A 16,866-nucleotide genomic window follows, 5' to 3' on the forward strand; every position below is an offset into this window, starting at 1 on the left:
CATGCCGTGCATTTACTATCATTGTCTTGATATTTGGAAACACATGAGAACAGATGACAGTACTTTGCAAGGAATTTATTTTTAAATACTGGGGTGAAAGCTTAGATTCTTTCATTTATCACCACTAAAATAAACATCGACTTCTGTGCTAACAATCAGTGAGCAAACAGGGCACTGTTAATTACCCTTGTCTTATATTGCATGGCTGCTTCACTTACTGCTAGAGGTAAGGTTGCATGTGGTGCTTAATTGTTACTTCAAGTATCAAAGATGCTGCGGTGCTACTGAGAACTTTAAAAGGATTAAAAACTTTCAAAGATGTGAGGGTTTTCACCAATGGGTCATACCTGTGTACACTGGTCCCAGTGGTTCAGGAGTGGTTTTGTTAGAGCCTGCGCTCATGAAGCATCCTGAACCATCCTGAACCAGCCCTGGTCCTGCGGGCGAGCTGTTCCTGAAGTCAAGGGGAGAATTCGCCCCCTCACTGTTTGTGCTGGCCCAGGTCTTCAAGGACAGCCGGCAGCACACGTGGTTCCTATTAATTCAGAAAACAGAAACATCTGGGGAAGATGTGAATGACTTACAGGCTCCGTTCAGCAGCAGGAAAGCCTGTGACAGATCATTCTGGGCAGACGGGTCCTCTCCATGATGTGCTGAAGCAAGGAGCAAATGCACATAAAATCACATAAAATCTAGCTCAAAACGGCAGGAGATGGGCAGTAATGGCCGTCTTGTATGGCCTTTCCCTGTTCCTGCCTCTGGGGATGCTTCCTGAAGGGAAGACTTTTCTCATCCAGGAGGAGTGTGAGTGCTGAGGAGAAGCACTTCCTAGGGACAGCAGTGGGTTTGCCAGGGCGATGCCCATACAGGACTAACTTCAAGAGGAAAGGGAAGTGAACCAGTGGTGAACATATTTGCTATGTGTTTACTGTAAAAAATCTGAAGGAAAAAACCTGTAGTGTGGTGCGTAGTTATTATTACTACTGTGAATGACTGGACCGGCTCCAGGTGGTCCCACTTGAGCGGGGGCTGGACCACATGACCTCCAGAGGTCCCTTCCCATCTCAACCAGTCTGTGATTCTGTGACATCAGGTAGTTACATTGGGTTAGACTCTACAACATGGCCTGGTTAAATCAGTGTGACTTATTTCCTCAATCCCTAGGGAAATGTGTCCCACTGGTGTAAGAGTAGTTTTTTCTAATCTAACTGCAACACTGAAGATGTTCTGTAGGATAACATGTCTGTTTCTAAGCAGGGCAGACCTAAATATCTGTCTCTAGCATATGGTGAGTAGTACAGGAGGGACATGGCACAGCAATAACCTAAAGGGTAGGTAGGTGTTCACTACAAGCAGGCTGTCTGTGCTCTCTAGTCAGTGGAGATAAAAGGGCAGATGGGATGAATTCCCCTCTGCAGGGCCATGTGTGTCTGTCTTCATCAATTACAACCTGTGGTCCCTCGGGTACCCTGGCTAGCTATTGTACCTGGGGATGGGGCAAATTAACATTAGTAGCACTCACATTATTTTTCCTTATTTTCATTCTCCTCCACGTAATGAAACATTTTTTTCCATTTTCTCTGGCCTGTTATTTTTATGCCTCTCCGTCTCTGCTGTGTTCTCTCACTTCTCAATTGCCTCAATTTTCCCTATGCTTATTCCTCCATACGTACAGAATCTTCTTTGCTATTGAGCCTGAAGAACTACTGGTTCTATTACCACATGATCAAACCTTGCTGAATTTCCCCAAAAGGCAGAAAGGTGCCTATTTAGAAAAATAAAGATAAATGCATATGACTTGAGTTCAGTGAAATAACTGACTAGAATTCTTTTGCCAGGTAAAGTTGTGTGCATTTCAGGGAAATATTTAGAGAGGGATGAGAAATCCTCAGGGAAGAATTTGTTCATAATTACATTAAGACCTTCACTGTACATAAATGTAAGGATGCGGGAAGCCCTGCTAACTGGATCTTTGCTAGGGAAAATGTTGCGGTCTAATTGGGATACAGTTTGGGGGCTATAAAGAGACCTAAAGAGGTCCAGTCACTTCATTTATTGGCTTTTCATAAACCTTAGAAGAAAGCACCTGTTCTTTTGAGAGCAAAGTTTATCTCTAGTATCCAATCCTTACGTATCTGTTCTGCTTTCACAATTTCAGCCATTCAGACAATCGATGGAGCACCTGTTTATTCCAAGAACTTCCCTAAAGGTTTCTGTTCTGCTGAATAGTTTTCTGGTTTTATACCCAATGAAAACTTCTGTATGCACGTAACTCTGGGAACAAGCTAGAGCTGTTTACTCAAGCAGAAAAGTGCGGTATAAGAGAGAGCTTGTGAAGATAAGAAAGGAATCTTTCTGGCTTTTAGTAAGACATGAAGATATCTGAAATGGTGTTGTATAGTGAATACATTGTCAGCCAAATGCTTTGAATTCTGGCTCTGCTGATGACTTCAAGGAAATTAGCACTTTATCCTTGAAATGCAGAGGACAATATTGTCAGTGTGCTGTAGATCTGTGTGCACAGATGCTGAGTATTTCAGTCTTAATGCCAGCAGAAGTAAGATTTTTTTTGTACAAGGTTTCAGTTCAAGTATAATGTCACTGGAGGATCTGCCTTGTAATTCTCTGGCAAACCTTCTTAATTTAAATATTTATCTAAACCTCATTATTTCCCCCCCTCTCCTTTATGGGAATTCATCCTTGTTTAATTTTATTAAACATCTTCTGCGGTGTTTCTGACCAAGCCCATTGGCTGATCTGCCCCCAGCTCCCTGTGGCACAAGTGCTTCTCACATACTTGGAAGATGCAGGCTTGGCAGCGTGTTAGGCACCTGAGAGGAAGAATGCTCATCCAGAGGGAGCTGGCGGAAAACACTTCCCTTTTGTTCCTGTGCCACCTGGAAGGGTTGCCCAGAAAGCTTCCCTGCAGGGCATATTGTTCTGGAGTGTAGGTACAGCTCTTCCTCGCTTCTGCCAGAAACACAATGATGAATGTAGTTATGTCTTGGAACAAGTTGCAGCACGACACCATGTCCCAGCAGCTATATACATGAATGAAGGGAAGGAAAAGGAGTTTTGTTACAATGAGACAAAGGTTCATTTAGGAATCTCATTTTTCATTAGGGTAATTATTGTGAAGTCTGAGTTTAATTTCTGGTGGCACTTTTTTTTTTTACTGGAGTTATTTAAATTTCCTGAACCACAGAAGATTAATAGCTTCACAGTTTATAATTTTTCTCTGTAGAGTGAAAAAGTATAATTAAAAATAAGATATACAGTAGAATTAAATTTTCAAACTGCAGCTTGGAAGTTTTTCATAGAGTACAAAGCATAAAAGAAGCATGGAGTCTTGTTTCATGCTGTTCTGCAGATGATTACAAATCATACTTGCTTTGTGAAGTCAAAATTTGTCTTAAATCTTGCTTTCTTACTGGGAACAAGGGTGTCTCACACCACGTCTCCACTTCAGTTATCATGAGTAGAGTGGTCCAAGCAAGTGGAAGGTGGTCTGTTATTCTTGGCACAGAAAACATGATAACATGAAATCCCATTTGTTATCATGAGAGGATTAGAAGCCTGTTTCTGCATGATAACTGTTATGCTCTTACCAGAGCTCAGGCTGGGAGAAGGGAGATTGTGGAAATAAAGTCTACTCTTGTAGAACTGTCCTTGCCAACAAAAAGTGATCAGAGGATAAAAGCAGTTCTGGAGCATCCTGCAATATACACGCCATTCTTTCCCTCGGGGATATTGAGCAACCCCAGATGCAACTGAAGACATAACTGTATAGCACGGGAATATCCAATTCTGATGATAGAAACCTCTCCCTGCTCAGCTTGCTCAAATAAATGACACTGACCTGCTCTGACTAGAACCTCCAGACCAGTAGTGTTTTTGTGTGGTGTAGTGTCTGCTCCTTCCACCGCTCTGTCTCAATATTCAGAGGAAAATTTCCCCAAAAGGTGTTTAGACTGGTGCAGCTGGGTTGTCTTTTTCTCCCCGTTGTCCCCAGGTGTTGGGGATGCTGAGGCAAGGGGGAGAATCAAAGGCTCTCCATGGCTTTCTATTGTAGGACAGTTGTTTTCAAATCCTGCCACCTGCATGGCACAGCCCGATCCATCATGTTTAGTTCTTCGGCTCCCGTTTCCGTGTTTGCTACCTCCCAAATATATTGCTTGAGTTAACAGGCAGCGAGGAGTTAGTATTTGGGCATCCTTTGTTTGTCCAAAGTTTTCAGGAAAATAATCACTCATTTTATCTTCAGCCTCGTGTGAAGGTAAGGTTTGGTCCAGGTGCTCTCAGTTTGGTGTTGCTGCTGCTGATGGTAATGAACCTCTTTAGTACCATGCGGATTCTTATCACCCTAATCCTGACACACTGTGTGTGCAAGCAATGTAAAATCACCAATTCCCTTTTCCTTGAAATCAGAGACCCTGAGCACATTTCCTCCCTAGCTGGAATCTTCCTACACTTCAGACATAGGTTTTCCTGTGCTAGCTCTCAGCCACTCCAGCAAATTACTCCTAAGCAGCTCTGCAGCTAATTTATGCACCTTTAGTAAGTCCCCTGTGCGTTCACTCCCTTCCCCTCTGCGCACGTTGGCAGCTGAAATGCCTCAGCATCCTGTATCTTCTGAGCTAATTGTATTGATGGATCAGTGTCCCGAGACATCCAGCACAGACAAGGAGAGTAGGGAATTGAGAGACTCGTGTTTGATTTGGTTTGTACTTTCAGGCTGGAGCAAGATCTGCTCTAAATATTGAAGGACAAGGCAACGCTAACAAACAGACAAGTTTTTGGTTAGTGGAGCTGTCTGAGAAGCTGGCAAAAGCCCCACAGGAGGGCTATCAAAGTATCGACTACAGCCATCTTAAATGCTCCAGGCTGTTTGTGCGTAACACTTAAGCTTGTTTTCACCTGGTAATTAAGTGAGTTGGCCTGGTCTGAGTACAAGTGACTGGAACATGAGAAAACTCGGGTGCAAAAGTGCAGGGTGGTAAACAGCACAGAAGTTGTTGAAACCTGCATCACTGTATCTGTGTGGCACTGTATACCAACATAATGGCACCGTTCAGAATCCAGCCCTTCATCCACAAAAATGCCAGATGCACCTTCAGTGTTATCCCATTAAATTTGTTGTGTGGACAAATGAGAGGTCTGAGTAAAATTTAACCAAGCTAAAGATGCAGCAAAGGCAAATGTTAACTGTTCACTTTCCATGGCTAGTTCCTCAACTTTTCTCAGATAAAATGTCAGCTCCCAATTGCCCAGTCTCTGGTTGCTCTGCGTGGATAATCTGAACCAATTTCCTACAGACAGACCTACGTGTCAGTCCCTGCCACTCACAAAAACACACTGGGAAAACTAGTTGGAATTTGTTGCTGTGAATTCGCATTTAGTTACATTGTGCCATGACTGTGCTGGTAGTGGTAGCTGTTGCACAGATCCTGGACTGACCCCTCTCTCCTCTTTCTAGCAGTGGTTGTTTCTTAGGTTCTGTTGAGTCTTGTTCCTTATTGTTCTATTATTGCTATTTATTTCAGCAGCTCTGAACTGACTCCTGCTGAAGCCAGCAAGGCTGACTATTGGCTTCACAAGGAATGGAATGGTACACTGGAATAGTATAAACATACTCTGTATCAATTCTGCTAGCTCAGCCTACTTGCTTCCCCTCCTTATTATGGAGTGGGGTGGTCTGACAGCTATTGGTTTTCCAAGAAACATATGCCTGTCCTAGATTCTCCCTGTGCTTCCTGGTTTCTGGGGGTTGGTTTTGGTTTGATTTGCATTTCTTTAATCACTTATCTTCACTTGAATGAAAGATGTTACTAAAATTCTGGGAGATGGACTAAGTGTGTGTGCGCGCGCATATACACAGAGAAACCAAGCATGAGATGACAGGTGGCTTTCCTAACTCACTGAAATCACTACAACCTGGGCATGAAGATTTTAAAGGAAAAATCTTGTCTTGAATACAGCTGCTTAAGTTCTTTGTGCTTTGTTCCATGAAGAAAGAACAACATGTATTTGTCTAGTTGTCTATGGCGACATTCAGTCACAGGTTGGTGAGGGAGACAGTGACAGTGAAAACACAAAATCTCATGAGATGTGCATGACTTGCTGTTAAGTGTGACCTTGCCCAGTTTTGAAAATGATGTTTTTTTCTACCAACTGTTCCAATGAAACAGATAGAAAATGGAAATACAGAATAATGAAAAAAAATGCAAGCCAATTTGCTGAGTTAGTCCTATTCTATTTTCTTAACACTTGGTATCGGTTTACAGTAGGCAATCAGAAACTTTCAGTTCCCTACTCAACTGCTATATATTGTATTTGTAGTGATCTCCAAGAATCTCTCCAAGAATGCCTTCTTCATGCCAACTTCTGGCTGCATCTGCAGGGCATCTTTCGGCACTAAGGTAGCAGGTCTTGCTATAAAAATGTGCCTGTCAACACTGAAGAGGGAGTCTAGACTTCAGCTGTAGACAGTTGTTAAAGCAGAAAAATACCTAGAAATTAACAGGAAGCAGGGACAGCATGGCAGCATCTCTTGACTGTAGGAAGCTGTTCTTAGGTTTTACCCAGGGAGGACACCTGCTCTGTATCCACGCTGTGTCCCACTGGTCAGCCCCAGACACGTATGCACTGCATGGGGTATCTTTGGACACTCTACCTACTCCACAGGTCCTGAGCTACTTCTAGGGATCTTTGTGAGTTGTCTTCAACTTGTGCTCCTTCTGACTTCACCAACTCAGCCTGTACTTTGAAACCTGCCCCCCTCAGAGCAAAACTCCAGCTGAAAATATCCCAGATCAGGTGGGAACTACTGCCAGTCAGTCTGCCCAGCCTTCTGTCCCTCACAGCTTCTGTTCCACTTACTTGGGGCTAGGGAAAATGTGAAGGTCTTTTCTAAGACAGCTCTGAAGGAAGCAGGCTTGTGTAGCAACTGGGGAAAAGAAGACAAAGCATGGGGGAAGGGAGCTGCTGCATCATGACAAAATGTTTTATATATGCAATAACGGCCACCTTCACCACAGGATTGCCTTGATTTTGTGAGAGGTTGCTCTGCAAGGGCACGTGAAGGCCTGTTTGACCCTGAGATTTCCTTCCTGGCACTCCTGACTATACACCAAGGCCAAAACAGCACAAATTAGTCCCAAGGGCAATGGTGGGGATCCAGTACCAGGAGCACAGAGATGCCAGCACTAAACAGAGGAGGGAAAAAGAGAAAGGAAAAGCAGTCTGTGGGCTTGAAATTATGGGAGGTGGAAGTATACTGAAATGCCAGAGGGAAGAACATAGTATAGGAGATTGTGCAGGCTGAGGAGAGATTAACAGGTATCAGAAGAAAGCAAAAGACATGAGAGAATTCAGATCGATGCTGAGACGAGCAGCAGGGAATGTTCTCAGCAAGGAACATGAGGAAGGTGAACACAGATGACAAGGTGTAAACAAGCAGGCAGACCTGAGAAGCTGTGAGGGCAGGATGGAGAAAAACCTTAAAATCCAGAAGTGGGAAGAAGGTGAAAAGTGTATGAACAAATATCTAAAATAATAATACTTTCCAAATCAGAAATAATAATTTTTGTTTATCTTGATGTTAGAAAGCCATATGTAAACTAAGCAAAGGCAGTGTAAGAATAATTTTATTTAGTATTTGGTAACACAATGATACATCTCAAAATGACCATAAAAGTTAGCTCGCTGAACAACCGCACACATTCTAAATGGGTGCTACTAAATTTGAGTAACTTTACAGATTATACGAGGCATGATTTGACCAACAGCTATATAGTGTGTGACCTCCTGACAGACATGAGCAGCATGAATAGCAGTTGCATTAGTAGCCAATGCATAGTTAAAGCTTTTGGAAGAGTACAAAATTGCAAAAGCCATTTTTATTAAAATATGAATCGGTGATCCTTGCGTTAGAATAACTATTCAGTCGTAGGTTACATCCTTTATATTTTTTTTAATAACAATACTTACAAAGGTACAAGGAAAATTGTCTTGCTAGCATTTGATCTAATGTAGATCTCCATATGAAAATGCTGAGTATCTTATAAAGCTTTTCACAGGTATAGGCTAAGTTCTGGGATATCACAAACAACTCATACGTAATTCAGAAAAACACCTGAGGTTACTCCTTGTGTATGTAACAGAAAGCTTTTTTAGCTCTGAAAGAAGATAGATGCCATAATGAAGTCAGAGACTTTAAACAGGCACATTACTGCTGCGTGGGGTTACGGAGCAGCACTTTCAGGCTTGATTCAGGTTATTAAAATCAGTAGCGAAGCTTCTACTTAAGAGGATCAGGACTGTGTCATTAACCCAGCTCTTACCAATGTCAGTATGAGTTCTGTCGCTGCTGCCGACGGGATTAAGACCGGCCATCTATCAGAAGACCCAGTGCAAATCTTTACTTGCTTAGGTCTCAGCAGAGCTACCTCAATGTGTAGCATTGCACCCTTCTTTTTCTAGCTCTACTAATACCTTATTTAGTACTAGGCTGAACTGAGCAAATCGTGTGAGGTACTCTCATTTGTGATGGATTTCATATGTGATTGAAGGTCATCTGCAGCTCCAAACAAGTGCCCAACACTGCTCAAAATCAGGCGTAAAAACATAGGGTTGTTTGCTCTTTAGAGAAATATATGCTGCTTTGTGTACGCAAACATTAGCCAAACGTTCAAGGCCATAAAGTTTCACATGTGTAGTTTACTTTAAAATAATAGTTTTGGGTTGGTTTTTTTTTTAATTTTATGTCCTTTGCCTCACAAAAATTTTAAAAGTACTTTTTTTCAGTTAATGGGTACATTAATTAGGACATGCAATGTTAGTTTTCCTTCTGAGACTCTGTTCCAAGCAAATCATGCTAAAAGTACATAGTTGATTTTTGGATATACTATTTAACTCAACCTAACAGAACGACTAGTGAGCAGGGGTGTATTTGCTGTATGCTTTACTTGAGGCTTGCGGCATGAAAGTTTCAATATAAAACCTCCAAATTTTCACTTCTAAATACCTCAGCCCATGTGGATTTTACTGGACTTACTTATGTGCCTAGGGACAGGGATATTAACTCTTTACTAGAGAAGTACAAAGTTCAGCTATACCTTTATAAACCTTTCTAATTAAAATATCTATTTTGTTCATGAATATGCTAATGAACATATTAGCATATGGTTTGTATCACCCTTGCCATTTGGTGACATATCAAATCTGATTTTTCAAAACTTAATGAAAAGTTACATTAGGACATCCTGTCCATTCACATATAAAATATGAATTTTATTTTCAAACCTGCTTATAACCAACTCTATTTTTTTAAGCCATTTATGTAAACACTTTGGAATACTAAAGGCAAGACTTTACATTGTCATTTTACCAAAAATCATTTGAACATTTATTACTGAGGCATTAATGTACATCCCAGCAGTCACAACACAGGAGATGCCACGTGCCTATGGCAGTTTCCAGCAGAGCGAATTCAGAGGCAGGCTACAGTGTTCTGAGCAACCTTTTTTTTTTCTTTTTTTCTTTTTAAACAAGAGATTTCACTTTGGGATGTGGAGTCACCGAAGGCGACCTTAGAGTTAAGGCATAGCGCATGGAGACATGGAAAGGATTGCACAAACAGTTCCCGGAGATGCTCCAACCAGTCAGTAGATAAAACGCACTTTACAATGGTGACTTCTGTGAACAAGCTAGAAAAGTCTTACTTTCAAATTGCATATGTTTTACCATTTAATACATTAAATTGTTCTCCTGGCTCTCCTTCTAGAATTAAAGACAGGACTGAATTATACGTTGTGCAGTTTTCCTTCCTGCTCTTGTAACTTGTAATATTGGCTATTTTCCAAAAAGATAACCAGAACAAACTATAACTTATTTAAGTCTAAAAAGAGGGAGAGAGATTATCTTTAGATGAAGGTTTGTTGCTTAGGCATTTGTTGACGGCGGATTTTCATTGCCTGCTTTCTCTGCTTGCAGTCTTTGGACAGCCTGATCGAGCAAATCCATAGTATCTCTAAGTGTAACATTCAAGGTAAATGGCTTAGGTTTAATGGTCAACCCATAGGTAAAGTCCATTTTAGGGTCCTCATTTGGATTAGCAGTAAAATTGCACTGATGCACCAGTATGGAGATAAAGAGAAACAGCTGCACCTTGGATAACTCCTCTCCGATACACCGACGTTTTCCCAATGAGAAAATCATCACACTGCTAGTAAGATCTTTATTGATGAATCCGTTCTCATCCAGGAATCTTGTTGGATCAAAATCCTCTGGGTTGGACCATTTTGCTGGATCGTGATTCACTGACCACTGATTAACAAATATCACTGTGTCCTTGGGAATGAGGTAGCCCATTATGAAGGTGTTGGTTGTGGTGGCATGTGGGATAGTAACAGGCACGAAGCTGCTGAAACGCATGGATTCATACAAGAAAGCCATGATATAAGGCAAGTGAGGCTGATCTTCAGCACATGGCAGACGGTCTCTTCCAACAATCCTGTCCACTTCTTCTTGCATTTTAGCCTGCACATTCGGATACCTGTCATTTAAAGTAAGATGTGTGTATGTACATAACACTTTTTTAAAAGATTTTCTTAAAAACAATCCTTGCTGTAAACATTTTTCACAGAACCTCACCCTTACCCTAAATAATGCAGTTTGAGCAAAGTTTAAATATATTGCAGGAACATGTAGACCTTGATGGAAAACTTTGAAAGAAAAATCCAAACTTCCTATGCAACGGTGTTGTTTTAGATTTGCTCAAGTTTCACTTTAATATCCCATGTAACTCATTCTCAACAAAAAAAATGAAACTAACTTTAAGTGTGCTGAAACTGAATATTCTGATCTAATTCTGAAAATTCATTTCAACTAAAATTACTTGTCTCTTGTAAATACTGGTCTTTCCGTGGGAAAGAGAATTTGGTTTTCCAGCTATGTCTACGACTTCTAAGTATTAGCATGGAGTTTGTTGTCCCTAGACATACTGCATACATATAAAAGTCTGCATGTTTTTAAACTGAAAAAATCCCTGCTAATAATTGTCAGAATAGCTTTATGAACATCCCACTCGTAGTTTGTATATACTTTTTCTAATTAATATCAAAATATGTTTTCTTTATAATGTATTTTAAGACCACTGTCTTTAAGTCTGGATAGTGTGGAAGACTACGCAGTAACTAAATGATCAAAATGTGAATAAGTTTTTCTTATTTTCTTTTGCTTGTCTAAAAGCACACATTCCTCAAAGGAGCCTTTATTTGCTTTTTCAAGTATTCAAGTTTGGCTTCTGTGCCCTTGCCTTTTCCTCCTGCAGCAGGTCTGCCCATCAAATACTGGGCAAATGTAAGAAACGGGGAGAAACCCAAGAGGTTGTGAACACTGGGCATTGTACCCTTAGCTCAAAGCATTAAGTATTTGTCCATTTTTCAAGAAGCAGCCGAGCCGATGAAGTTTGCATAAACCTACAGATTATGCAGATAATGAAAGAAAAAGCTGGGACAGGTAAGAAAATCAGTGTTATGCCTTCTTTATTAAACCACCTCCCCTAGCTGAGATTTTCCCCCCTCGAAGAGCTGGTGCCAGGGCAGCGCACAGAGGGGACGTGCCTGCACCCACCGGCTGCCCACCGGGTCTGCCTTTGGGGGCTGGTGGTGGGGTTCCCCAAGGCACACACTGCTGGCAAATTAACATAATAGCGGGTCTGTAAACCAGTGCACGAACTCTATATCTTGCTTAAGCAGTTGTTATCCTGTTCCTACGATCTCCTTGGTCTTGACCTGGTAAAATCTGTTACTTTCAGGTTTTATTCGGCTGCCTTTGTGCCAGCGTCTCTTTATGCACCGTTACCCGACCGCCGGAGTAGGGCATTTTTTTTTTTTTTTCCTTTCTTGTCTTTTTCTGGCAGGTCTCCCCGAGCTTCCGTATTAGTCAATAGGAAGCCGCTGCGGTACCCCGGCACCACCGGGGCTGGCCGGTCCCCAGACCCCCGCCCCAACGGCGGCCGCTGGCGGCGGGTCCCCGGCGGCGCCGCTCCCCGGCTCCCCCCGGACCGAGCGGTCCAAGCGCTCGTTTGGGCCGGCTTTTACCGCCGAGGGAGCCTTCCCGAGCGATTTTGCCCGTGCAGCGCCGTTCAAACAAGGATCCCCCGAGGTCGGCGCTCGTCCCCCGGCTGACCGCCGCCTCCCTCCGCAGGGCAGGTGGGGCGCCCCGGCCTCGGAGGCGGGGAGGGCCCGCCCCGCCGGCACCCACCTGATGAGGAAGATGAGGAGCCACTGAAGGGCGGTGGAGAGGGTGTCCTGGCTGGCGCCGAAGATGTCGGTGACGGTGGCGGGCACGTGCTCGAGCTGCAGCCGCGGCTGCTCCCGCTGCAGGCGGATGAAGGCGTCCATCATGTCGCGGGGGGCGGCCCCTGGGCGCAGGCTGCGCTGGTGCTGCAGGAACTTGCCGCGGACGAAGCCGTAGAAGTCGCGGTTGAGGTCGCGGAAGGCGCGGTACGCGGCGCGCACGGGGCTGGGGAAGCGCTGGAGCCAGGGCAGCGCGTCCACCAGGCTGCCGGCGCCCACCGCCCGCCCGAACTGCTCGTTGCGCCCCACCAGGCGCAGGAACTCGCCGTCGCCGTGGCTGTAGCGGCGGCCGAAGCACAGGGCGCTCATCACGTTGGCCACGGCCACCACCAGGACGCGCGTGGGGTCGAGGAAGGCGCCGCCGGCGCTGCCGCGCACCAGCAGCGCCACCAGCGCCCGCGCCTCGCCCACCAGGTGCCGCTCCAGCAGGCGGCGGGTGGCCGGGCTGCCGGTGGAGAAGGCGCGGACCGTGGCCTGCGCCGCCCGGCGGTGCAGCTTCCAGAGCTCGGAGTAGCCGCCGAAGGCCAGGCTGAGCCCGCCCGACACCAGCCGGAAGGAGGGGAAGGGCGGGCGGCCGGCGAAGGCGGCCCCCTGGCGGACGAGGGCCTGGCGGATGGCGCGCTCCCCGTTCAGCACCACCACGGGCCAGCGCCCCAGGCGCAGCTGGAAGACGGCGCCGTAGGTGCTGGCCAGGCGGGCGAAGGAGAGGTGCGGGGCGCTGCCCAGCTGCGCCGCGTTGCCGATCAAGGGCCAGGGGAAAGGGCCCGGCGGCGCCCGGCGCTGGCCCTGCCGCCGGCGCTGCTGCTGCTTGAGGAGCTTGCCCAGGTGGATGGCGGCGAGCAAGCAGAGGAGGAGCAGCAGGGAGCTTTGCAAGGGGGGGATGCCGCGCAGGGCTTCCCCGAGCCTCTCGAGGGCCATGCTGCAAGGGAAAGGGAAAGGTCAGCGGGCAGCCACCCTGCGGGAAGGCTGGGGAGCTCCTGTCGCTCGCAGGCAAGGAGAAGCCTGGACGGGCGAGGGGACGGGGGAGAGCTGGCAGCTGGCAGAGTCTCGGTGCTCGGAGTCAGAGTGCGTCCTTGCTATGCGCTCCTCGTGTGCCTAAAGCCCGCCCGCATCCTGCGCGAAAAACAAGGGATAATAGATAATCAAGTGGCAAGCGCTCGATAAGGGATCAAAATCATATTTGGCGGCGGGGCCGCTGCTATCTCCCCCCCCGCCCCGCCGCCCCGGGTAGGGAAAATTTGCAGAGGGAGATGCAGAAGGTGACGGCTGAGAGTGGCAGAAAGGGAGGCAGGAGGATGCTCTCGCCTGACGAGCCTCCCGCAGCCGCCGTGCGCTGCAGACAGGTTCATCCCGGCAAAGCTGCACATCGCTCCTCCCGGCCGAAGAGCCCCTGCGAGAAACGGATTCCCCGAGCCGCCGTCGGAGCTTCCCGCTGCTCCGGAGAGGCAACCTCCTCCCATGACCACGGAGCCCCTCTCTGTCCCGAGCCCTTCCCTCCTCCCCACACCTTCGTGCCCGTCGCGGCGGCGCAGGCTGCCGGCGGGCAGCCCCGGGGATGGGCTGCGGAGGATGCCTGAGATGCCGGCGTGGCAGAACTGCCTGACCCCGCTTCCCATCCCCGCTCCCGGGGACCACCCGCTCCTACCGTTTTCTCCCGCCTTTCTGAAGCGGCGAGGGGAAGAAGGGGTGAAATAAACGGCCACCTCGGGCGCCTGTAGCAGCACTGACCTGTTGCACGCTGCTTCCATCCGAGACCTCGGGGACGATGGAGAGGAGCCGGGCAGCCGGCGGCGGCTCTAACGGGCAGCCCCGGGAGGAGAGCGGCGACGGCGACGTTCAGATCCCAGCCTCGGGGAAGCTCATTAGGAGCCCCGGTTCCCGTCACCCGGAGCTGGGCAGGCCACGTGCGGGCAAATGCCAATTGCACCCGATCCCAGCGTAGAGTTATTATCACCTTCCCCGCGCTTTAACCCCTCGGAGCTCGCCCGGCCGGCAGCCACCTGCCGGTGCAGCCCCACGGACCGGGGGCAAGCGGGCTGCCGCCCTCTCCCTCCCACCCGGCTGCTGGGCTGCGGGGACGGGACGGGGCCACCCCAGCCCGCTGCAGGGAGCGAAGGCGGGCGGCTCAGAGAGCGCGGGGAGGACGACCCGCTGCCCCCAGCCGGAGCCGGAGCAGCCGCATCCGGGCGCCGGGCATTGGCACTCGCGGCTTTAAATCCGCCGGCAGCCGCGGTGCGCGGCGCGGTGCGGTGCGGGCGTGCCGCAGTTAGCCCAGCTGACAAATCGCCGGCTGCCCGGCCCTTCCCCTGGCTTGAGGGGTCGCAGCTATTTGCCAGCTGCCCTTGGGCCCTCGCCAAGTGGAGCGGCTGAGCCGCGGAGGCTTTTATGGCTGGGGCCAAAAGTTTTGGCGGAGGAGGTGCCGGGAGGGGAGCGGGGTGGCGGGCGGGCTCGCAGCCCTCCCTGTCGGGAGGCAAAGTCTCGCCTGCATCTTGGGGGCTGAGGAAGCCGGAGAGCTTCCCCTCCTCCGCCTGCCGCCTCCCCGTTGCGTGCGGAGTTTGCATTGCGTGAGCCGGGGCTGGAAAGCCTCCAGCCATCTCCTCCCCGGGCCCCTACCCCTCCTCGCAATACCTGACACCGGCTCGGGGGGGAAGGAGGCAGGGAAGCGCTGGGCAGCTCGCACTCCGGCCGGCCCCGCTGCCCTCCAGCCTCGCCCCCGCCCTGCGCTCGCTTCTCTCCCGTTTACGGCGCTTTTTTAGTCTTAAATCTGGCACCTCTGCCCGCCCCGGGAGGGCTGGCGAGGGGTGCGCGGGTGCCGCGCTCCAACCTTCCCTCCACCCCCACCCCCCTCGGGCTTTCTGGAATCCCGGGGGAACCGGGGCTGCAAACCCCCCAGGCATCAAGGAAACCGTTCCCCAGGAAATCAGGAGGTCGTTTTTGCTGTACCAAGCAAAATTTAAAAATACATTTATTTCAGATTCTCTACAGTAATGTTGTGAGAAGAAAAGAAGGTGTTTTGGTGGCATTTAGGGATTAGACAAAATTAGATGCTGGGAGCCAGCACAGCTCCAGGTGTGATCCCAGGCCTGGCCTGGCTGCTGCTTCTGTCTGTACCAAGAAGTGCAATCCTGGCTGTTGTCACTGTCCTGGGCCCCTCCAGTCCTCCTCTTGCTCAGACTAGCATCAGCTGAATCTTTCTGTGTGCCTCAGAGCGCCCTGTGCTTCTTCCTGCCATTGCCAAGTGACAGAGTTGTCAAAACCAAGTTTTCCAATCAGTGCCAGAAAAAGCGAGCTTCCCTTCTCTCAGCCCCATCTCTGGGGTGAGCTGGAAGGATCCTGCAGTCTAGCCCAGCACATGGCCCAGCTTCAAAGAGGAGCAGAGACAGCTCTATCCCTACGGCATTAAGGTTAGGGCAAGCTTGGAGAGAGACTAGGCAGTTTGATCTCTCCATCGCAGAGACAGCTCTATCCCTACGGCATTAAGGTTAGGGCAAGCTTGGAGAGAGACTAGGCAGTTTGATCTCTCCATCGCCATCATAAGGTTGAAATCCAGTTTCACATGCTGTAGCCACTCAGCTGTGGCTTAGTGGCCTGTCCCACCCTGACGGCCACCCTTCCCTCTTTCGTCAGTCACGTGTCAAAGAAGAGACACGGGCTTCTCCCTGCAAAGAGTGTTCTTGGCGTTGTATCTGGGTGCTAAGGACTAGCTTGGATCACTTACCTGAGCTCTGGATTACAGTGCTGGGCATTTTCCATTGCCAGCAGGTAAATTGGCCTTTTTCCTGGTGACCGTGGTAACCAGTTGCTTAAAGCCCAGGCATTACAGCTCTTGTTAGTAAGACCCTAGGTCCTTTATTCGATGCAGCACTTAAACTAGTTGTATTGCAATCAAAGTGAGAGATTGCTATTTACTTTGGAGCAAGCAGAACAGATTCCATTCCAGCTCCCATGTAAATCTGAATTTATAAAGAAATAGTGTCCTCAAGGTGGCCCAATTCTGCTTGCAATTGATAGGAGGAAGAACACCTCAGCATGGGGTTGCCAGAGGTGACATGCTGTGCCATTTCTTACCTCTGTTGCAAGTGGTCCTGCACCCACCTCGCTGTTCCTCATCCATGCAGTGAGGGAGCATGGGTCCAGTGCACTATATGCTTTGCATCCTACTTACGTTTCTTCTCAACATCATACTGCAAGTGGGATTGCTCCCTGGCTGCTAGCAGGCAGTGCAGAGGAGGGAGCACATTTCCACTGTCGTGGAATGTCGAGCTGCAGATTCAGAGTTTAAGGCATGAGCCCAGGAATTACAAGTCCTGGTGCATTTTTTTTATGCTATAAGAAAACATTAATTTCTCTCTTTTTTTGCACTTCTCTTTGGAGTTCTGTTGCTATTAGACAGGAGAGAAAGAAAAATCTATTTTAGATGTTTTATTCTATTGTGGTAGTACGAGCTGATTCCCCTGCACTATGTGCTGTACAACCAGGACATTTACAGTCTTGGCTTACTATT

The 16,866-nt window shown here is 47.9% G+C and overlaps 1 protein-coding gene across 1 annotated transcript; it reads right to left on the minus strand.

The window, feature by feature from the left end:
• Positions 1-9,938: 9,938 nt before the first annotated feature.
• On the minus strand, positions 9,939-14,110 carry CYP1B1 (cytochrome P450 family 1 subfamily B member 1). The gene is made up of 3 exons (XM_068409215.1): positions 14,091-14,110; positions 12,268-13,281; positions 9,939-10,555 (listed from the first exon to the last, which is right to left on the minus strand). The coding sequence occupies exons 1-3, from the start codon at positions 14,108-14,110 to the stop codon at positions 9,943-9,945; spliced, it is 1,647 nt and encodes a 548-aa protein (XP_068265316.1). The 3' UTR covers positions 9,939-9,942.
• Between the last annotated feature and the right edge of the window lie 2,756 nt (positions 14,111-16,866).

Source organism: Nyctibius grandis, chromosome 1 (assembly GCF_013368605.1).
Source record: "Nyctibius grandis isolate bNycGra1 chromosome 1, bNycGra1.pri, whole genome shotgun sequence".
Lineage (NCBI taxonomy): Eukaryota > Metazoa > Chordata > Aves > Nyctibiiformes > Nyctibiidae > Nyctibius > Nyctibius grandis.